Source organism: Bos indicus x Bos taurus, chromosome 14 (genome assembly GCF_003369695.1).
Source record: "Bos indicus x Bos taurus breed Angus x Brahman F1 hybrid chromosome 14, Bos_hybrid_MaternalHap_v2.0, whole genome shotgun sequence".
Classification (NCBI taxonomy): domain Eukaryota; kingdom Metazoa; phylum Chordata; class Mammalia; order Artiodactyla; family Bovidae; genus Bos; species Bos indicus x Bos taurus.
The window spans coordinates 2458701-2482194 of NC_040089.1; the positions used below are offsets into that span (position 1 = coordinate 2458701).

Sequence of the window (23494 nt, forward strand, 5' to 3'; positions counted from 1 at the left end):
AAAATAGAGAGGCTGTGTATTTATCATCATAAAATGATGCAATGTTAGGGCTTTTAGGACTTTATGTTTAGAAGGGACTTCTCATTCATTTATTTGATCATTGGTTCATTCATTCCTTCATTCAAAAATACTAAGAGTGTCAACTACTTGTCGGGCACTGTTTTAGGTACTGGGGAGACATCCATGGGGAAACAAGACCAACCTTGCCCCCAGGCACCCACACTCTGGTGCAGCCACCTTGAGGGGACACGCCACTGGGCCTCTATGACAGCCGAGCCCCGGCCCAGCCCTGGGGACATGGTCAGGCTCCTGGTTTCCAGCCCCTCCTTGAGAATCTCCAGGGAGGGGCAGCTTGAAGAATGAGTTTCTCGTCCCCAACAGCGAGCAAACAAGTCAGAGAGCAGGCCCTGGAGCCTCAGGAGAGGGAAGCAGGGAGGAGGACGGGGAGTCAGGACCCCAAGTGGTTAGGGGCGGGCCAGGCTGGGGGAGACTCACAGGGTGGAGACAGAGACCCTCTGCCCGCCCACCTGTCTGTTCACAGATGGCCATCAAGTCGGTGCCGTTTCTGAACAAGGAAGGGTGGTCCAAGGAGCTGCTGGGGGCACTCACGAGGCCCGACCGGACACAGCAGGAGCAGCCCCCGGAGAAGGTGGGCCACCCCCACCCCTGGTGCGCACCGCACAGGCCCAGGGGCTCTGTCCATGGGCCCACGCCCAGCGCAAGCCCCAGGCCCCCGAAAGAAACAGAGGGCGGGGGCCAAGCGGTAGGACTTGCAGCCACACCCTTGACGCTTCACCACCAGGCCAGCGATTGCTGGTCACAAAGCAGAGGGGTGAGGGGGCCTGCACGGGGGAAGTGGCAGCCTGCCCAGTGGACAGGGGTGCAGAGAGGGGGTTCAGGCTCAAGACAGGAAGCTGAATGCTTCCCCAGGCCTTCCTGTTCATCTACTATGGGCTGATGCTTCAAGCCGAAGAGAACGGCATCAACGTCAGGACACACCTGAAAACCCTGCTGGAAACGTCCCACCAGTGGCCCAAGCAGAGGGAGGTAAGGCTGTGGCGGCCACTCAGTGCCAACTGTCTGACCCTGACCACGAGATTAGCCTGAGCCTGGCCACACTCTAGGCCCTGACCTGAGCCCTGACCCTGGTCCCACTCTGAGCCCTGACCTGGTCACACTCTGAGAGCCCTGACCCTGGTCACACTCAGAGCCCTGACCCTGGTCACACTTTGAGCCCTGACTCTGGTCACACTCTGAGCCCTGACCCTGATCTCAGGATTAGCCTGAGCCTGGCCACACTCCAAGCCCGGACCTGAGCCCTGACCCTGGTCACACTCTGAGCCCTGACCCTGGTCACACTCAGAGCCCTGACCCTGGTCACACTTTGAGCCCTGACCCTGGTCACACTCTGAGCCCTGACCCTGGTCTCACACTGAGCCCTGACCCTGGTCACACTCTGAGCCCTGACCCTGGTCCCACACTGAGCCCTGACCCCCATCACACTCTGAGCCCTGACCCCGGTCCCACTCTGAGCCCTGACCCTGGTCCCACTCCAAGCCCATCACAACTGTGTCCTCTTCCTTGTCACCTGGACCCGCATTCTGCACTCCGGCGCAGGGCTTGAGACCTGGGGGTGGGGAGGCAGCAGTAGCAGGGCTCCACAGAGTCACCTCTCCCCCAACCCTACCCTCGCCTCCAGCCCCCATAAAGAGACGCCCCATAATGCTTGGCTCAGATGTGTGTGTCCTCCCAGCCTGGTGGCAGGCAGGTGCCCTGTGCCCTCTGATAAATTCCCTCCCTTCCTGGGCCTCAGTTTCCATACACCCAGGTGAGGGGTAGGCCGGATCCTACCAATCCACGTCAGTGAGCCCTGCCCCCCGCCCCCTGCCCCGACAGGGCATCGCGCTCACCGTGGGGCTGGCTGCCACCCGCCACCTGGACCACGTCTGGGCTGTCCTGGAGCAGTTTGGCCGGAGCACGCCCATCAGGTGGAGCCTGAACAGCTTCTCCCCCAAGGTGCTGGCTCTCCGGCCGCTGGAGGCCTGGACTGCGAACAGGGATGCTGGGCCTCCGTGGGGTGGGGGCTCCTGGGGCTGATTAGGGGGAAAGGCTGTGGGCCACGGCCCCCGGCCTCCGGCCCACCTCTGCAGCAGCAGCGTGGCCCCTGCACCGCACTTTCCCCCTTCTCGATGGTGCTCCCTCTTTCCCACCGGGCTGCAGGGAGCCCAGCTGTGAGGCCAACACAGGATAGCTCCCGCGTGGCTGCCTGCCTGCCGCGTGGTGGTTAGTGGCTCTTTGATCCTGGGCCTCGTCCAAAGCAGGAGACAAGGGCCCGAGGCCAGCCCCGGGGAGCTCCCAAGGCGGAAGCAGTCGCAGCAACCCCAGGAGGCGAGCCAGGATAGGACAGAGGGGGGATGAGCGAGAACCAGGACTATGGCCGACGTCCGGCCTCCTCCTCGCAGTGCCGCACATGGCGGGTGGTAGAGCAGCAGCTGGGACCCGAGGCTCAGACCCCCAGAGAGGGTCTAGTCACTGACAGACCGCAGGACCACAGTGTCCTCAGGGGCATCGAGGGCCCCCACTCTCTGGGTCTCACCTGGAGCCAACGTGCCGGGTACCCCATCACTGTCTGTCTAGGTCCAGACACGCCCTCCCAGGCCCCCTGCAGCCTGAGGTGGGACAGAAGGGGGCCAGGTCCTGGGCCCCTGGGGAGGGGCCACCCCAAGGCTGGAAGGGTGAGGGGCTTAGATTCTAGCCTGTTCTAGCAGAGACAAGCACCCCCGGGTACACCTCCAAGTGACCCCACGAGACCCAGCCCACTGCCCCTAGGGAGACAGCCCCATCTCCCCTATTTCCTTGTGAGATAAACTGAGGTCCGCCCTGCCTCCCGGACCCCGCTAGTGGCTGGGGTACCTCCCGTCACCACACCCCCAGGGGAAGGCTCAGCAGGGCCCCCATGCGCCTGACCTGCCCCGCCCCCACCCCACTGTGCCCAGAACTCGGGGGACCTGCGGTGGAAGTGGGCGAGCAGCACCATCCTCCTCGCCTACGGCCAGATGGCAGACAAGGCCAAGGCCCAGATCCTCCCGTGGGTGGACAACATCCTGTCCCGGATGATCTTCTTCTTCCACTACAGCTCCTGGGTACGACCCCCGGCCCACTTCAGAGCCCACCAGAGTGGGGTCAGGATTAGACCTCCCAGGGCCCCGGAGACCACCAGAGCGGGATCAGGATTAGACCTCCCAGCGCCCGGGAGCCCACCAGAGCGGGGTCAGGATTAGACCTCCCAGGGCCCGGGAGCCCACCTCCCCACCCCACCCCAACGTGGGCCTGGCCTCCTCTTCATCCTTCCCACCTAATGCTTCATGGGTTTTCATGAGGATCCCAGCCCTCTGCCTCCCCCAGAAAGCAAGCCCTGGGTTCTCACTTGGGGGAACTGGATGCCCCATGATGACAGCCCCCTGACCCTGCACCCCGGGAACAGTGAGGGGCCAGGCAGCCCTGTGAGGCCACCGCACACTTGATCCTTTGGGCCTGGGGTAGCCGCATATCATGAGAAGCTGGACACTGGGCTTCTTACAGCACCTCCTGATGCTTAAGCATCATCAACTATTCACATTGTTAAAAAAATCACATGGGTCGCCCCCATCCCGGAGCCTGTGCAGCCCCAGCCGGAGTTCTCTGCTGTCTCCCCCATCAGCAGTGGCCCTGCCACCACCTGTGACAGTGGCCCTCCTGCTCTCCCACCCCTCTGGTACTTCCACTCCCCGACCTGCCCCCTTGCTCCACTGTCCGACCCCAGGACGAGACCCTGAAGCAGAGCTTCCTCACGGCCATACCCATGCTGGTGGGGGCCATCAACCGCAACGAGGGTGCCCAAAGCTACGAGTTCTCGCAGGTGTCCGAGCTCCTCGAGTGTCTGATGGTGAGTGCAAGGTCCTTGGGCAGGGGAAGGGCTCCCCAGGGATGGACCAGGCACCCCCCTCAAACAGCAGCACTCACGAGAGACACCAGTGGAAGAGATGGGCCAGCTGGACTTCTAGAGTGTGGACAAGCCCCTCATAGGCTTTCACACCTGGAAGCACATCCATGGCCCTCAAGTGACTCACTCCCTACAGTGACCCTGAGCTGGCCAAGGACATCCACTACACAGCTGATGTGGCTGAGACCCAGGAAGGCCAGCACTGTCCATCCATTCTGCCAATACTGACCTAGCTTGCACCACCAGTTACTAGGGGTTTGGGCCTCGCAGAACCTGTGGGATAGTGGAGGAAACTCACAAGTGATAAATAATTATGCAGTAGCAAGGAGAAGGCAATGGCACCGCACTCCAATACTCTTGCCTGGAAAATCCCATGGGCGGAGGAGCCTGGTAGGCTGCAGTCCATGGGGTCACGAAGAGTCATACACGACTGAGCGACTTCACTTTCACTTTTCACTTTCATGCATTGGAGAAGGCAATGGCAACCCACTCCAGTGTTCTTGCCTGGAGAATCCCAGGGATGGGGGAGCCTGGTGGGCTGCCGACTATGGGGTCGCACAGAGTCGGACACGACTGAAGTGACTTAGCAGCAGCAATAACAAAAATAACAGGCGCATTTTCTGAGCCCCTCCTGTGACCCAGACACACTGCTTTGCATGCCTTGCTTCCCACCTAACACAAGGGCAACGGCATCATGTTACTTGTGAATGCACGAAGCTCAGAGCAGTTTGGAGGTGTGCCCAGGGTCATGCGAGCTCATGTGTGGGTAGCTAGGATTCAGGCATGATCCATCTGATTCTAAAGTCTATGTTCTAATTGTCTGAGGTGGCAGGGGGATGTGGGGGGGTCAGATCACAGAGGCCCCCCTGTGCAGATCCAGAGCAGAAGCAGAATCCTGCAGGTTAGAGGGGTGCTGGGCACCCAGGCCTTTAGGCGGGAAGGAAACTTGGTGTCAGGGGACAGGCCCAGGTATGTGGAAAGACAGCCTTCACCTGGGATTTGCAGCTTCTGATGGAGAAGGAGCCCCAGGACACGCTGTGCACCCCGACTCGCCAGCAGACCATTCGCATCATCTCCAGTCTCTGGTAGGCTCCCCGGCCCCATGCAGTGCCTTGCTCAGCATCCACCATCAGCCTCACAGCTCAGGCTTGGCGCCCCTCAGGACAGCGAGGTGGGAGACATCAGGCTTCAAGGCCCTCCTGGGCAGGGCCAGGGACCTGAGCCAGCGCAGGCCACCGTGGGAGGCGGCTGGCTGTCTTACGGAGGCCCCCGCCCTCCCTGACTTGTCCCCACAGTAAGCTGAGGCCACAGCTGGACCTGGAGAAGAAATCTCGGCTTCTGTCCATCAGCCTCCGCAGCGTGATGTCCCTGCCGCTGCTGGAGGTCCTGGAGAAACACACCTGCCTCTTTCTGGAGCCGCCCAACATACAGGTGCGAGGCTGGCACCTGCACCCCTTCCGGAGGGGGGCCCCCGGGGAAGAATGTCCAGTCCCACGTACTGCTCTAGGGTTGGGAGGGGGCCGCTGAGGCACCCGCCTCGCACCGTAGGCCAGGGCTGGGGGTGTTTCTTTTAACTGTTCTGAGCCTACCTGTAAAAAGGGGATGATGATCCAAGAGCTAGTGGCACTTAGCACTGAGGCTGAAAGGAAACCCTGGATGTCCCACGTGTGGGGCAAAGCAGCGCTCTGTACATAGAATGGGTGGCCTCCCTGCCTCTTGCCGGCACTGAGAGCGTGCAGCTCAGTGTCACCCACGCCGCTACTGCAGCTGGTCTGGTCCTGCCCGCGCTAGTGGCTGCAAGAAGGAGCTCTGATGTGCGCTCCACGGCCCTGGCCGGCCGCCCACCCTCTCAAGTTCTGTGCAAGGGAAGCCGCACTGCGGGGAGATGCCGGCCATTGCGGGCAGCCGCCACCGGGGGGCGCGTGCAGCCTCAAGCGGCCGCGCCCCCGCCAGGCGCCCCGCCCACTGCAAAGGGCAGGCAGCCGGCGCTGAGCACCCGCCGGGCGCCAGGCCCACCCCCATCTGCGTTAGCTCAGCTTCCCAGCAGCGACCCGTCCAGAGAGCGGAGGGAACCAGCTCAGAGAAGTGGAGGTGTCGGGAGGGAGAGGCAGGGCTGATCTCCGCCCCATGCCCCCGGACCAGGCTCTTCAGGCCACCTCCCCAGGCTGAGTCCAGGATGGAGCCGGCAGACAGGCAGCTTGGGTGTGGGTGACAGTGAGGGGCCCCCTAGACCCAGGGCGACAGTACTGCAGTGGCTCTCCAGAAGGGGGATGTCTGCCTAGACTCCAACCCTGTGGGAGTCCAGGGTGCCCGGGTTACCACGTGATGACCCCATGGCCAGACCCTCAGCAAGTGCAGCCAGGAGCCAGGCGCAGGGCTGGGGCTTCCTGTTCCTTCTCACCCTGTGTCCACGTCCACCCTGACAGGGGTCTGGCTCCAGCCCAGTTCTCAGGTGACAAAGGTAGGCTCATCGAGCTGAAGTGGCCCCCAGAGAGATGACGGCCAGAGCCACAGGGCTCTCCTCCAGTGGATACTCCCTGTGGCCCTTCCCTCCCTGGGCAAGCCTGACTCGCCAAGCGGCCAAGATTGAGGGTCTCCTGTGTTTGCAGGACCAGTGCAAAATGAAAATGAGGGGCCTTTGTTTAAACCTTTTTTGAGAATTTCAAGATGGCAATGGCAGAGCATTCAAGTAGACACGAGAGCCTTCCGGGCCAGGTCTTGAGCGGATTACACACTCGTGAATCTTCTCGGCCACTGAGAATCCTGTGCCCTGGGGCAGGCCCCAGACCACCCATGCTCCACGGCTGCCCAGTGCGGGTCCTAGGGGGCCCTTCCTGGGCATGATGTGAGCTCGCTGGTGTGCAGCCCATCCTGGGGAGCGTGCAGGGAGCGGGCCCCGAGAGGCTGACACACACAGGCCCCCAGGAGGCCTCAACCGTCCCTCTGGCCCTGGGGCTCAGCTGCCCCCTGACCTGCTCCATGCCCCACACAGACCCTCTACAAGGAGACCGCGGGGGCACTGGAGCAGATGCTGCAGACCTTTATCATGCAGAACCCCACAGCCGAGGAGCTGCATTTCCTGCTGTCGGTGAGGGCGCAGGGTAGTGCGGGGAGGGGATGGCGGTGGGGGGGCGGGGGGGGGGGCGGGGCAGAGGACGCAGGGCCTGAGCCAGGCTTGGGACTGGTCTAGACGAGGGCTGTCCGTCTCTAGAGACCACCGTGGTTTAGGACAAGTGGGGCGGGCAGGTGCAGTGAGCACAGCCTGGTGGCAAGTGGGCCAGGTAGGCCACAGCAAAGCGAGTTGGTGAGGGAAGAGGCCGTGGCCCTGCCCTGGAGGGACCTGCCCTCCTTCCCACTGAGAGAACTGCCCCTGCAGCAGGTTCCCTGCTTTGAGGGCGTCTCCCAAGCCTACCACCCCCACTCCGTCACTGCCCTCCAGAGTCCTTCCCTGATAGGAGGGAGAGAAGCCAACAGAGTCAGGGGAGGCCCAGACAGGGGAGGCTGCCTCTGCTGGGAGGGTGGGGGTCAGGGCCAGCAGGCCTCTGCAGAGGAGGGGCAGAGAGGGCCCCGGGGCAGAGGGCACACAGGAGCAAAGCTGAGCAACCCCAGCGAGCACACTGGGCCGGAATGGAGGGAGGTTCTGCATGGCTGGAGCCTGGGGTGGGCGCAGAGGTGGGGGCAGTGGGTCAGAGTGAGGTTAGGTCAGCAGGGGCCAGGCCATCTCAGGCTCGGGGCCCAGTGGAGCTGAGGGGACTGCTGCAGGGACTGCTGACCTGGGGTGCACAGATGGACGTCAGGGTGGGGTGTGTGAGCCCGGCCAGGAGAAAACGTCACAGGACACAACCGAGTCACAGAGTCTCCCAGCTCTTCATCCTCACGCAGCGTCAGATCGTCCAATCCGTAACAAAGAGGCTCAAATGCGGCTTAAGAAGTGTTCAACCTGTCTCAGTATGCGTTTGTATTTCTTTGTAACTCTGTGCCTTTATGGTGTGCACAGAAAAGCATTGTTCTGGAAAGATATACATTGCAGAGAAACAGGTTAAGAACCTGGCGCCTCAAAAGACTTTCAGCAGGAGGGTCGTGTCAGCTACAAGAGAAAGAATTAACATCTCCTCTTGCTTGGTGGTTCAGACGGTAAATTGTCTGTCTACAATGCGAGAGACCTGGGTTCGATCCCTGGGTTGGGAAGATTCCCTGGAGAAGGAAATGGCAACCCACTCCAGTACTCTTGCCTTGAAATCCCATGGACGGAGGAGCTTGGTGCAGGCTACTGTCCATGGGGTCGCAAAGAGTCGGGTACGACTGAGCGACTTCACTTTCACTTTCACTTGGGTAGCAACGCTGGCCTGGAGCAGAGGGATTAGCCGAGGCAGTGAAAAGAGAGGAGGAAGGCTGGATAGGGCGAGTGGCGGACCGCGCTTGGGGCTGGGATTGGGAGGGACCTGAGCTGAGGGTGTGGCCTGGCCTTGAGTGGGTATGGCTTAGGGTGCGGTCCGGGCTGGGGGCGGGGCCTGTAGGGAGCTGGGGTCCCAGCGGCCGCTCCCCTCCCTTCCCCCACCACCTGCAGCACCTGTACGTCTGGCTGGAGTCGGAGAAGGCCCACGAGCGGCAGCGGGCTGTCCACAGCTGCATGGCCCTCCTCAAATTCCTGAGCCACAACTTCTACCTGGACGTGAGTACCATCTCTCCGGCCCGAGGCCCACACCCGCCAAGCCGCCCTTCTCCCCAAGCTGCCAAGGCGCATGGGGTCCCTGCCCCTAGGACAGGCAGGATCCCCGAGTCCCCTGTGGCCTGGCCAGGCACTCCTCCTCCTCACACACAAGGGAACAGCCGGAGTTGGGGGTTGGGGGGCCCCAGCTGAAGGCTGAACCCAGGCTCCCTGACGCCTGACCCAGGACACTGGGCTTTTGCCAACGCAGCTTGAAGCCTCAGGCAGGTTATCCACCCTGAGCCTGTCTCTCAGGGCAGTGGGAGGAAAGGAGTCCTCCTCGGAGGGACACAGTGGGCGTCAGATGGGAGACTGTGAGAGTGCCGCCCTGCCCCAGACTAGGGCAGGCAGCTCTGCGCGGAGCAGCCACTGTCCCTCTGCCCTCGTCCATCACCATCCCCATCGTTTCACGGATCACAGCTTAACCGCCATCTGTCACTAACGCCCTTGGGTTGAGTGAACATCAGCACGCATTCAGGGAGTGAGTGGTTCTGCATTTATCAGCCAAAATCAGCATCGATTCCTCAGGGAGACTCACAGGGAGATGAAATTACTTCCTCGGCCTGGTGCCTGACGGGCGTGCCTTTCTAATGAAGGTGGACAGGCAGGTGGGCGGCTGGGAAACGGCCACATTCTGCCAAAGGCAAGCTTCCAGTGTTCAGACCCCTCCAGCACTCCTTTGGTGAGGAGGACCCCTCTGCAGGGGTTCAAAGGGTCTTCCATTTACTCAAAATCAACTTCTGCAATGTAAGACTGGTCTGGGAGAGGCAAGTCAGGCACTTGCCTAGGGCACACTTGTGGAGGCGCCAAAACACTCTGCAAGAGAGAGAAATATTTTAATGGGATGTTTTAAACAAATCAGCAAACGTTGGCCCTTGGGCTGGCCACCTGTTGTGAATAAAGCTTTATTAGAACCAGGGCTGGGATTAGGGTGAGGTGAGTGAGGCAAGGTCATGGATGTGCAAGCTCAGATCCTGTCTTTATTTAAAATTTTGGAACGTTTTCATGACAGATTTTTTAGCATTCACTTTGATTTTGATAAATATTGCATTAAGATAGTTTTCTGTTGTGTCCTGAGCCTAACATTTTGGCTGGGGAGCTTCCCCAGTGGCTCAGTGGTAAAGAATCTGCCTGCCAATGCAGGAGACACAGGTTCGATCCCTGGGTCAGGAAGACCCCCTGGAGAAGGAAATGGCAACTCACTTTTGTATTCTTGCCTGGGAAATCCCAGGGACAGAAGAGCCTGGCGGGCTCCAGTCCATGGGGTCGCAAAAGAGTAGGACACAACTGAGCAACTAAACAGAAACATTTTGTCCAGACCTGAATCCCGGTCCTGCATAGAGTTTGAAGGGATCCTTTCCGACGCCAGCCGTGCTGGGGTGAGTGCGTGGCAGCTAGGATCTGCATAAGTGGTTCTCTGCACTCTCACTACAGCCCAAAGAGGACTTCAAACGGATTGGGCAGCTGGTGGGCATGCTGGGGATTCTGTGCCAGGACCCGGACAAGACTACCCAGTGCTCCAGCCTGGAAGGGCTGGGCCATCTCTACAAGCTCCTCTTGCACCAGAGAAGTGAGCCTCTGAGGGTCCCCACGGAGGACCTGCTCCCACCACAGCCACAGCCTCAGCCCAACCCATGCCAGCACTCCTGAACCCAACTCCCCCCAGACCTCCCCCAGACCCAGACTCTAACCTCAGCCGTCAGCACAGTCATGGCTTTGTCCCGACCTGCAGACCCACTGACTCCCCACCCTAAACTTGGACCCAGGCATGACCCTGACTTCAGATGACCCCACTGTACCCACTGCAGGTCCCGCCCTAGACCACAAGCCTGCCTTTGCCCACCCTCACCCCTGCCCCATCCCATCCCTGACCAGGAGGAGAAGCTTCACAGGAGCAAGCACCAGCCCCCCAGGAGCCTCCCCAGGCCAGCAAGGAAGGAGCCCTGCTCTGGAGCAGCGGGGACCAGGAGGCTGCTCCCCCCAGCCCCCGGGAGGTGGCACTCTTGAAGGACCACATCTTGCACCCCGGCAGCTCCCAAGTCATCAAGGTCAAAGCCTTTAGAATCCTGGGCAGATCTGGGTGGGGGGATGTGGCCATGCTCTGCTCCGACCCCTACCACTAACCCTCTCATGGGGCTCCCCCTGGGGCCAGGGTGTGAATATTAAAACCGAGGCCAGGATCTCACCTGCATCTCTGGTGATTAACTAGAGCTTTGGAGGACCATGTCTCCTGGGAACGAGGAGTTGGGGGAGGAGGGGCTGGAGATAGATGCTGGAGTCAGCAGCGCAGGCTTGAGTCCCAGCTCTGTCTCTCACGGCTGTGCAATCTTGAACAAGCTCCTTCTGTCTGAGCCTCAGTCTTCCTCGTGAAATGGGCAGAGTGATGCCAATGAAGTTCCAGCCGCCAGGAATTCCTAATAGACGGCGCTGGCTGGCTAGCTCCCAAGGTGGGCGTCCTCTGAGGCACTGAACAGTGTCCTTCTCGGTGACCCTCTGAAGATACAGCTTCGATTTCCTCACTTGCCCGAGGTTTCTCCCCACCCTCTGAGAGCCAAACCTCCTCCTTTGAAGGCATAGCATGTCTCCCCTCTTCGGCTGTCATCTGACCTCCTGCAGGCCCTCCTTAGTCAGTGGCTTGGGGTGTCCAGCAGCTCCCTGGCTCCCTTTCGTCATCTCAGTGAGATCCCGAGTCTCTGGGACCATCCATATCTGTGTGAACTGTGCCTTTTCTGAAGATGAGCGAGGCTGGGACCCCGGGTGTGGGCTGGATGCTGGCATTGGCTGGACTGGCCGAGTTTCCTAGAGCCTCATGTTTGGAGTGATCAGTTCATGATGTCTCCTCTATGGTGGCCCCTCTTGCTGTTGAACCTATGACTAATGAAGACCCCTGTATGGGGTGTGCCTGTCAGTCTCCCCATTAGACCTCCAGGCCAGAAGTGGAGTCCCACCTGGGCGCAGCACAGGCTCTGGTGGTAGAACCAGGCTTCAGTAAACACCCATTCAATGGAGTCAGGTTGAACCGAATGATGAAGGGGCAGTACCTGGCTAGTAGGTGCCCAGTGGGTTTTGAATCCAGCCCTGTCTGAGTCCAGAACTGTGCTCTCTGCAGCTGTAGTGGCTGTCAGCCCACTGAGGCCAATCCGGAAAAGTTTAGCAGGGAAAAACTTAAAGCCCTGGAGCCAGTGCATCAGTTGTCCAGGGCCAGGATGGGGAAACCAGGCAGGGCTTCTGTTTACACCTGAGGACCTGGACTAGGGGAAGAGACAGGGCTGGAGGGAGGGTTCCCAAGGGCCAGCTCAGAGGCACCCAGGAGTTAAGGGGTCCTGGAGCACTGGGGTTCTCAAGTGGACAGAGTGACTAGGAACATAGGGTTCAGGACCTGGGAAGAGCAGTCTGCCCCACTCTGCATGGCCCCCAGCACACAGGGACGGGGCACTCAGCTCAGCTTCTGAACAGGAAGCAGTGATGGACAGAGCACAGAAAGGGGAGAGGATGGGAGGGTCTGCTGACCAAGGGATGATGGTTCTGAGAAGGTTTGGGCTGGAGAACAGACCTGGGTTCTTGTCCCAAGTCTGTCCTGAATTCCCCATGTGGTCTTGTAAACACTATAACTTCATCACTACCGTGAGCCATCTCCACCTTCACCACCACCTCCAACAGCATTCCTGTCACCACCATCCCTACCAACACCACCATCACTAACAGCACCACCACCACTACCATCACCATCACCACCATCATCACCACCACTAACAACACCACCACCACCAGCACTACCATCACCATCACCACTACCATCACCACCACCACCACTAACACCACCACCATCACTACCATCACCATCACCACCATCATCACCACCACTAACACCACCACCACCACCACCACCACCACCACTAACACCACCACCATCACTACCATCACCATCACTAACAGCAGCACCATCCACATCCCCATCCCCACCACCACCATCACTACCACCACCACCACCACCACCGTGACTAACACCACCACCATAACCACAGAACCACCATCACTACCACCATCACTACCATCACCATCACTGCCATCACCATCACTAACAGCAGCACCATCCCCATCCCCATCCCCATCACCACCACCACCACCATCACTACCATCACCATCACTACCATCACCATCACTAACAGCAGCACCATCCCCATCACCATCACCACCACCACCACCACCATGACTAACACCACCACCATAACCACAGAACCACCGTCACTGCCACCTCCAGCTCACATTTTTTCATGCCCTGGGCTAAAATAAAATATTCACAAGTACTTAGCAAACCTGAGATTGTAGTATTCTGGGATTCTGAGAGTCTAACCATCATTCCAGATTGAATTTCTTCAAAAACATTCTAATACTAGAACTTTAACCAAAATTTACCATTTTAGCAAACAATTTTAAATGCAATCTTAAAACAAATGATCTAACCAGATTTATATAGTACTCTAATATTCTAATACAAAAAGTTACTTTTAGCTACAAGTATGCCTGTATGCCAGTCAAGAAGCAACAGTTAGAACCGGACATGGAACAATGGACTGGTTCCAAATTGGGAAAGGAGTACATCAAGGCTGTATATTGTCTTCTCTTATTTAACTTATATGCAGAGTACATCTTGTGAAATGCCCGACTGGATGAAGCATAAGCTGGAATCAAGATTGCAGGGATAAATATCAATAATGATATGCAGATGACACCTCCCTTATGGCAGAAAGTGAAGAGGAACTAAAGAGCCTCTTGATGAAAGTGAAAGAGGAGAGTGAAAAAGCTGGCTTTAAAGCTCAACATTCAGAAAACTAAGATCATGGCATCCAGTCCCATCACTTCATGGCAAATAGATGGGGAAACAATGGAAATAGTGACAGACTTCATTTTCTTGGGCTCCAAAGTCACTGCAGATGGTGACTGCAGCCATGAAATTAAAAGATGCTTGCTCCTTGGAAGAAAAGCTATGACCAACCTAGACAGCATATTGTGAAGCAGAGACATTACTTTACCGACAAAGGTCCGTCTAGTCCAAGCTATGGCTTTTCCAGTAGTCACGTATGCATGTGAGAGTTGGACCATAAAGAAAGCTGAAAGTGAAAGTGAAGTCGCTCAGTTGTGTCCAACTCTTTGCCACCCCTGTAGCCTACCACGCTCCTCCGTCCATGGGATTTTCCAGGCAAGAGTACTGGAGTGGGTTGCCATTTCCTTCTCCAGAGGATCTTCCTGACCCAGGGATCGGACCTGGGTCTCCTGCATTGTAGGCAGACATTTTACCGTCTGAGCCACCAGGGAAGTCCCTAAAGTAAGCTGAGGGCTGAACAATTAATGCTTTTGAACTGTGGTGTTGGAGAAGACTTTGAGAGTCCCTTGAACAGCAAGATCAAACCAATCAATCCTAAAGGAAATCAGTCCTGAATATTCATTGGAAGGACTGATGTTGAAGCTCCAAGACTTTTGGCCACGTGATGCAAAGAACTGACTCACTAGAAAAGACCCTGATGCTGGGAAAGATTGAGGGCAGGAGGAGAAGGGGACAACAGAGAATGAGATGTTTGGATGGCATCACCAACTTGATGGACATGAATTTGAGCAAGCTCTGGGAGTTGGTGATGGACAGGGAAGCCTGGCGTGCTGCAGTCCATGGAGTCACAAAGAGTCAGACATGACTGAGAGACTGAGCTGAACTGAACAAATATGCCATTAAAATTATCCTCACCTCCTAATCAATAACTGGTAAACTAACATTCTCACAAACACTACCAAAATTTTAGAACAGTAAGATTCTGTTAATAATAAATATTCTAACATTCATATATTTTTATATCTAATGTACATGCAAACATCCTAATAGACTGTCAGACATCTCAACAAATACTCTGACATGCCCAGGAACATTTTATCATCTGACCATCTTCGCAAGCCTTAGTGTTCCGTCAGCCTTCCCAAGTATGACTTCACCACCAGCATTCCATCTTCCTTTGGTTACCAGTTGCTCAGAGTCAGAGCTGTCCCCGTGGGAAACTTTCTAGAACGATGAAGTGTCTGTATCTGCACTGTACATGTGGCCACTGTCCCTGTGTGACGATTGAGCTCTTGAAATGTAGCAGTGCAGGGAGTGCCCTGGAGTCCAGAGGTTAGAGCACAGTGCTTTCTCTGCTGGGCCCCAGGCTCAGTCCCTGGTCAGGGGACTAAGATCCCTCAAGCCAAGCGAGTACAGCCAAACTAAAAAAAAAAAGTGGCTGGTGCAGCTGACGAACTGAATTTTAAATTTTGCTTTATTTTCTTTTATGGGCTCACCACGTAGCTTGAGCTACGTACGATTAGTTCCCAATCCTACACCCTAGGCGGTGAACGTGCAGAGTCCTAACCACTGGATCACCAGGGATTCCTTGAATTTTTCGTAATTAAATTTAAACAGCTGGGTATGGCTGGTGGCTACCATATTGAGCAGCACTGCTCTAAGTCTTTCCAGAAGGTTCCACCTGGGCAGTCTCCCTCTTGGAGACTGTGGTCTGAGGCTGTGGAGCAGGGATCCCACCCCCTGACCTTGCATTCCCTGAGAGTACCCTCATCCCTCCAGAGCGGCTCAGGGTCTGGGGTAGGAGGTGACACCCACCCCACTGGACGCCCCCTCCCAGGAGAATGTGGGCAGCAAGCAGAGTCGGGCTCCCTGGCAAGCCCTGCTAGGGCATGGGAGCGCTGGGTTCTGGACCCAGCCTGGCCCTGCCTAGCCCTCCCGGGCGCCGTGAATGAGGGCAGCTCACCTGCCTTCCCAGGCCTGGGGCTTGGTGAAGGTGACCCTGAAGGTCCTTTGAAGATCTGAAGTTGAGTTGCTCTTGATTAAAGCTCTGTGAGGAGGGGAGTAGGGAGTGGCTGCCTGGGCGGAGGCTAACAGATGAGGTGATGACTGGGCAGAGGAAGAGAAAGGTCAAGGCTGGCCAGGTCAGGCGTGCCCCAGAACAGCCCTGAGGCCTAGTGAAGAAGAGCACCATGTCCCCGCCCCTCTGCTGGTCATCACACCCTCTCTTCCTGCCCCTGGGCTGTGGCTGGCTCCGAGAGACGTGCAGGAGAGCACACTGCAAGATGGGTGCTCTTGCTGGGGCCCCAGAGGCATGGGGCTCAGGCATCTGGCAGTGCTTGGAGACTTGGGGAGCCTGAGCATTGGGATGGGGTATGAGTGCAGCCAAGCAGGCGGGCGCCCAGCACCAGGGACCGTGGTGACGGTGCCTCCCTCCCACCGCTACAGGAGGTCATGAAGCATCTCACGATGGCAGAGCTGACCGACCTCATCTGGACGGCCATCGATGGCCTGGGCTCCGCCAGCCCTTTCCGCGTGCAGGCGGCCGCTGACATGCTGCTCACTGCCATCCAGGAGCACGGGGCCAAGCTGGAGACTGTGAGGGTAGTGGGGCCCCCAGAGGGTCCACCATGACGGGGCAGAGGGCAGGGGGGCAGACCCAGCATCAGCACCCAGGGGCTAGAGCCGCGGGTCCCAGGCGGCATCCCCAAGCTTGGGCCTGAGGGGGAGACCCAGGCCCCACCCTCTGATGGGTGAGTGAATGCAGGACAGAATGGCCCACACAGGTGTCCGGGGCCCTGGGGGCTGTTTGCAGGGTCTGGGGCAGACATGGGCTGATGGAACGGGGATAGGATGGGAGTTGGGGGGAGGAAGGCCCAGCCCAGACCCTCCAGGAGCTCTGGATCTGACTCCAGACTGATGAGGAGGAGCAACGCAGGGCCCTGGGGGCACTCCCAGATAGAAGATGACTGATGTCTCAGGGGGGTGCTCTCGGAGCCCGGCATGAATGGATGAGTAATGAAACCCAAAAGTGGAAGGGGAGGGGCCTGCCAGACATTAGAGCCGCAGGTACCAAAGTGATGACCAGGACACGACATCATCTGAACATAAGGCAGACGCCCTATGTCCCCCCAGCCCCAAGACGGGCTAGAGGCTCTAGCCCCTGGGTGTGTCTGAACCTTCAGCAATTGGGCAATGTTTGGACAGACTTGGATGACCCCAAATGCTGCACAGATGGTGCTTGTCCCCCAGCCCTGGGGTCCCCTTCTGACTCGTGTCCAGGGCAGAGAAGAGCCTCCCCCGTCAGACCTCCCTCTTAGAGCGCCCAGGGCAGGGCTGTGTGTCCCCCTCAGGAGAGCACTCTACCTGAAGGGGCTCCATGCCCATCAGGGCAGCTCCTCCCTCCCCGTTCAGGCTCCCCGGGGTGGGGTCTGGCCCCCTGCCCAGACCAGCCCTCTCCCCATACTCTTCCTCCCCGCACAGGTTGCCAGCCTGGGCCGAGCCATCCACCTGCAGCTCTGCTCCGTCCGCATCCCCCAAGCCAAGGAAAATGCCCTGCAGGCTATCACCCTGCTGGCCCGGAACCACACCTCCGAGCTGGTGGCTGCCTTCCTGGACTTCTCCATTCCGCTGGACAGGTGCTCAGCCCTCCTTCCCTCCCCACCCCAGTGCCCACCGTCCATCCTCCCCCAGGCAAAGGGCAGGACTTCTGCACCCTGCCTGCCCTCCTGCTTGCCCATGAACAGGGCTGCAAGCCCCGAAGGAGTACTTATCTGTTCATTTACTGTGCCCCTCCTGGGGCCATCCCTGGGGAGGCACCACACACCGTCCCTTCTCTCGGTGACCCCATAAAACACCCCACCCAGCCACCACCACCCACCCATCACCTGGCAGAGAGGGGCCCGGGATCCTGGGTGCTTCCGGCAAGACCCCTGTTAACACCAAACCCTCTCTACCCTTCTTGTTCCTCCAGGGACCCTCATCCTGCCCCCACATCCCAGTGGCACCACAGTCCCCAGGCCCCCGAGCCTGGAGACAGTACTTTATCTCTAAAATCCCAGTTCTGAATCCCAGGTCTTCAGTCTATACCACCTGCTTACCCAGCCACCACGCACCTGCCCTGGGTCACTCCTGGAACCTTGAGGTTGTAGCTCCTGGTCGCCGACACCCTCTCGCTCACTCCCACTGGCTTGATCTTGGGGACGCCAGCATCTTTCGTTCACCCTGATGCCTCAACACCGGGACCTCCTCTCCCATCTCCCTCAGCCTCCCCCTCCCACAGTCGTAGCCTCGGCTTAGCCACCTTCGGTTTCAAGCATCTGTCCCCTGGCCTGACCCCCTCCCGCCTCACTCCATCTGGTACCCACCCCCCGACCAGTGAGCCTCTGCCCTCCGGGACCTCCATGTTCACTGCTCATGGCCCCTCCCCTGTCCTCACCTCCCTCCTTGCCAGCATAGAACCTACCTTCTGGTGTCAAAGGAACCCCCTTGAACACACCCCAAGCCCTTTGGCCCCTTTGTCACACTCAGCTTGCAAAACTCAACTGGCTCCGTCTGCTTCACACCTGCACCCGTGCAGCAAGTGCCGGAAAGCGTGCCGCAACCCCTAAATTGCCAGCCACGCATCTCCACGGAGCCCTCGGGGCGGCCCAGAAACCACATTTCCCCACCCCTCCCCTCTCCTCAGCCCCAGCACCTCTGCCCCCGCCTCACACTCAGCCACCGACCTTGCTTCCAACCCCTGAAAAATCGGAAGCCACCAGAAGAGAACGCTCACCAGCTCCCAGCTCCCAGGACCCTGTTTTCCAGGAAGATTTCTAATTTTCATGTGGAAGGGACTTTTAGTTTTTATTAGCAATGTCTAGTTTTATTGCATTGTGATCAGAGAATGTCATCAAATATTTCTGGTTTATGTAATTTACTGATCTTTTAAATGATTTTTGTGAATATTCTATGGGCACCTGAAAGGGTGTTTTGGTTTTTTTTTTTCTATTATCAGGTATAGGACTTGCTATAAAGACTTACTTTATCGATTCTGTTGCTTAGGTCTACCTCCTTACTTAACCTGTGTCTATTTGATCTGTCTTGTACTGAGTGGTGTGTTAAAGTTTCCTGTTATTAATATGCTTCTATCTATGTATCCTTCCATCTCCTGTGGTTTTTATTAATACTTCATAAGGTTGTCATGTTATTTGGTGTATACATATTCATAAGTGTTACATCTTCTTTATGGATCGTGACTTTCAGCAGTAAAAAGTGCCCTGCCTTGTCACAGTTAATGCCTGAAGGGCTTGAATTCCATTTTGTTACCAGAATCACGTCCCCCACTTCCCTGTTTTCCCCCATTTGCCCAGTATTCATTTGTCTGTGCTTTCATTTAACCTTTCAGAATTCATCTGTTTTAGTTGTCATCGTATATACAGCACACAGTTCCGTCTTGACCTATGATCAGGTTGAAAATCTTTTTATTTTAATAGATGAGCTAAGTCCATTCACATTTATTGATACGACTGACGTGTCGAATCTCAGTTCTGTCATAATATTTTGTAATTGCCTGTGTTTTATTTGCTACATATTCTTCTATGAGATGCGTATTCTTTGATCTTTGGCTGTTTTTTTATTTAGGAAGAGTTGTAATTTTGTTCTGTTACCTTTGTACTCCTAACCTACTTTAGTGTCCTTACTCCCTTGTTAACTTTTTCACATCTGGCTTAGCCATTTTTGCTGATATCCTGAAACTCCCAGCCATGCCCATCGAACAACCAGTGAGATTATTCATCCCCATCCAGCTGTGTTTTCATTTGCACAGTGCTTTGTCAAAATTTGCACTGTACTCCTCCCACACTGGTTTCTAGAGAGTACACACACACACCCTAAGTCCTTTGCCAAAGAGTCTAGGCCATCCCTTAGCTTGACAAAGTTAATGCTCTGACAGTTTCCTCAAGAAGGCTCGTGGATTCAGAAAGCCCTAGCTTCTTTTATGTTGAAAGTTGTTTACTTGAAAGGTGGCTTGGCTGAATATAAAATCCTTGGTTCACATTTTCTTTTATTAACTTTTGTTTTTTGGTGGTTTTTTTTTTTTTTTTTTTTTGGCCACACCATGCAGATTGCGGGATCCTAGCTCCTGCAAGGATTGAACCCAAGCCCCCTGCTTTGGGAGCATGGAGTCTTAACCACTGGACTGCCCGGGAAGTCTCTAAGTAATTTTTTTTAGTGCTGCTCAGTTGTTGCCTTGCTTTGTTTTTGAAAAGCCCCACGACAGTTGTTTTGTTTGGTTTTGTTTTGTTGTCTTTGTAAGTTATCTTTTGGCCTGGAGACTTTGGAAATTGTTTTCTTTATCTTTGAAATTCAACAATTTTACTAAGAAATGTCTAGATCAGACCATTCTGTGTACATTTTCCCAGGTACCCGATAAGTCTTTTGAATATGTAGATTTAAGTCTCTACGTTTCTAGAAAGTTCTCTAGGTTGTAATTTTTCTCTTCTGGTTTATTGAGACATAATTGGACATACAGCACTGGTTAAGTTTAAGGTGTACAGGATAATGATTTGACTTACATATATCATGAAATGATTACCACAATAATTTAGTGAACATTCATCATCTCATATAGATACAAAAGAAAAAAAAATTATTTTTCCTTGTGATGAGAACTCTTAGCTTTCCTTTCTTTGTAACTTCCACGTATAACACGCAGCGGTGTTCATTAATCATGCTGTACATGGCGCCCCTCGTCTTCTTTATAACTGGAAGTCCTTTTGACCACCTTCATCTGATTCCCCCATCCCCACCCCTCACCTCTGGTCTCTCTTTCTCTGAGTTTGTTTGTTTTGAAGTATACTGCTGCTGCTAAGGCGCTTCAGTCGTGTCCGACTCTGTACGACCCCATAGACGGCAGCCCACCAGGCTCCCCCGCCCCTGGGATTCTCCAGGCAAGAACACTGGAGTGGGTTGCCATGTCCTTCTCCAATGCATGACAGTGAACAGTGAAAGTGAAGTCGCTCAGTCGTGTCTGACTCTTAGCGACCCCATGGACTGCAGCCCACCAGGCTCCTCCGCCCATGGGGTTTTCCAGGCGAGAGTGCTGGAGTGGGTGCCAGTGCCTTCTCCCTGACCTGCCATACTGCGCCAGTTCCTGATGCACAACATGCTGATTCTGTGCTTCTGTACTTTTCAAAATGCTGTCAGCCTGCAAAGCCATTACCTTATCACTGACTATCCCCCACCCTGTACATTCCATCCCCGTGACTTATTTTGTAGCTGAAAGTTTCTGCCTCTTAGTCTCCCTTGCCCACTTCTCTCTTGGTTATAATTTTAAATATTGGTTCCGTCCCATTGTTTTTTTTCCTTTTTCAGAGACTCCAGAGATTCACATGCTGTTCTTTCCTTGCCTGTCTTCCATTTCCGCTTCTTTCTCTGTGACCATTAGAGCTTCTCTTAAATTCATCTTTATTGTCTTGGTGGTCTCTCTACTCTTCCTCAATGTTCCTTTCTAAATTTTCACTCGAGTTGTATCTCTCTTGAGCACCTTATAATTTTTATTCACTTCTGAGTTCAGTCAACTCTTTTTTTCCTTTCTTATTAGAGGGTGTTTCTTGGTCCTTTTTGAATTTATAATTCAAGGTGGTTTTTCATGTCTTTAAATGCTTGCTTGAGTATATCGACCTGCAGGAGAGGTGTTGTCTTACACTTTTTGTCTGCATCATGATTATCAGGGGAGGAATTTTCTTATTGGATCTGTGTTTTCTGTTTTCCAGGGAAGGGTTGCAATAACTCTGTGAATCTGTTAATTTTTCTCCTGTTTGTATACAACACCGCTGCTGCTGCTGCTAAGTCGCTTCAGTCCTGTCCAACTCTGTGCGACCCCATAGACGGCAGCCCACCAGGCTCCCCCGTCCCTGGGATTCTCTAGGCAAGAACACTGGAGTGGGTTGCCATTTCCTTCCCCAATGCATGAAAGTGAAAAGTGAAAGTGAAGTCGCTCAGTCGTGTCCGACTCTATCGACCCCATGGACTGCAGCCTACCAGGCTCCTCCGTCCATGGGATTCTCCAGGCAAGAGTACTGGAGTGGGGTGCCATTGCCCTCTCCAATATAAAACACTATTGGAGTGTTTTGTAGGATTTCAAGTTCAATGGCACCCTCTTCTGTCAGCATAACAAAGACCAGATAACTTAGCAGATTTTTAGTTTTGGTGGTAGGTGGGAGGGTTGTGTGTCCTCCACTTTCGGGGGTGCTCTTTTTCTCGTGCAGGTCTGTGAATTTTTCCTATTTCACACCTTTACCTTTCACTAAGCGGTTTCAAAGGGTACGTCTTTCTTTTCTGCCCTTTCTTTCCTCCCCAAAGCTGCGTGTCTCGGAGGCTGCCCTTCAGATGAGCATCCTTTTCGGTCCCTTTCCTGGGATCCATGCTTTGGTTTACTTATTCTCCTTCTTTTTGTTGTTTCATAGTCTCAGACTTAAGATGGACCTCGTCTTCCTGAAGATGATTTAGATCAGCTCCGAGCCCTGTGAGCAGCTCCCGTCTCCTCTCCTCTCCAGGGTTTCTCTCACCCTGCCTTTATCTGCCGCAGAGCTTTGTGGAGGAGCAGGGGTGGGTGAGAGAACGAGGCACTGCCGGCGGGGCTGGCATAGCTCTCTCCTGCTTGCAGCGCCCCTCACGGCACACCGTGGTGTGGAGTAGCTTCACTTTTCTTCTCGCTGTATGGTTTCTCATACATAGAGGGGAGGCGAGGGGACCCCGGCAGCCACTTCTCTCAGCTGCTCAGGTCTATAGATCAGTTTTACCCATACTGGAATTTATATCTTGTTTCCTCAGTGCTAAGAAGCACATTTTTCATACGTCAACATCTATGCCGTGGAAGCACATTTTATACTGACGGCACCTTCACCTGGGCTGACGGGGGTGGGGGGTTCTCAGTCACCTGGGGGGACTCTCAGCCGGAGACCAGTGCAAATTTTAAAGTCCCTGCTGGAGGGTTTTTGGGGGGGCCACACTGGTGGTGTGAGTTCAGAGCCCTGTGTAGGTTTCGTGGTTCAGATTCTCAGGCGCACCCTCCTTCTTCCCTTCACAGGCTGAGCAAGCACCGGGTCTTCTCGCTATTTCTTCCTGCAGGACAGGCTCTTTATCTTCTCTTGTTTTATCCCGCTCACCGTGTACACACAGCCCATGGGGTCCAGCCTTTATGATGGGGTCCCTATTAGACTCCCATCTTGGATAGCTTCCCTTTCTTAGGAGCACGTGAAATAATGGTGGTGTGTCCTAAAAGTATCAACAGAATTGTGTGATTCCTGCCCTTCCAGTATTCTTTTGTTGTCTGTTTTTTTTTCCCCTCAACATTTTGTGTTTAAGATTCATCCCGTTATGTTACACATAGTTGGAGTTCATTCACTTTGAGTTGCTGTGTCTTGTCCCATCTTGGTAAACACCAGTTACCCCTGTAGTGTGGACGGACGTTTGAGTTTGGGTCTGTGCTTAACACTGCTGTGAAGCTGCACATACGTGTGTCCTGAGACACACCCACACTCAATTTCCCTGTGCAGTCATGTTACTCACCTCAGTTCAGTTCAGTTCAGTTGCTCAGTTGTGTCCAACTCTTTGCGACCCCATGAATCGCAGCACACCAGGCCTCCCTGTCCATCACCATCTCCTGGAGTTCACTCAAACTCATGTCCATCAAGTCAGTGATGCCATCCAGCCATCTCATCCTCTGTCATCCCCTTTTCCTCCTGACCCCAATCCCTCCCAGTATCAGAGTCTTTTCCAATGAGTCAGCTCTTCTCATGAGGTGGCCAAAGTACTGGAGTTTCAGCTTTAGCATCATCCCTTCCAAAGAACACCCAGGGCTGATCTCCTTCAGAATGCACTGGTTGGATCTCCTTGCAGTCCAAGGGACTCTCAAGAGTCTTCTCCAACACCACAGTTCAAAAGCATCAATTCTTCGGCGCTCAGCTTTCTTCACAGTCCAACTCTCACATCCATA

At 55.2% G+C, this 23494-nt stretch overlaps 1 protein-coding gene across 1 annotated transcript in view; it reads left to right on the forward strand.

The window, feature by feature from the left end:
- Positions 1-23494, forward strand: part of LOC113904062 (maestro heat-like repeat family member 5) — a 59120-nt gene that overhangs the window by 18428 nt on the left and 17198 nt on the right. Inside the window, exons 7-19 of the mRNA XM_027560714.1 lie at positions 542-649; positions 931-1047; positions 1897-2016; positions 2997-3143; positions 3803-3925; positions 4988-5067; positions 5278-5413; positions 6975-7070; positions 8550-8654; positions 10125-10260; positions 10566-10738; positions 15961-16110; positions 16996-17150. Of these exons, the coding sequence (XP_027416515.1) occupies positions 542-649; positions 931-1047; positions 1897-2016; positions 2997-3143; positions 3803-3925; positions 4988-5067; positions 5278-5413; positions 6975-7070; positions 8550-8654; positions 10125-10260; positions 10566-10738; positions 15961-16110; positions 16996-17150 (1646 nt within the window). The remainder of the gene's footprint in view (positions 1-541; positions 650-930; positions 1048-1896; positions 2017-2996; positions 3144-3802; positions 3926-4987; positions 5068-5277; positions 5414-6974; positions 7071-8549; positions 8655-10124; positions 10261-10565; positions 10739-15960; positions 16111-16995; positions 17151-23494) is intronic.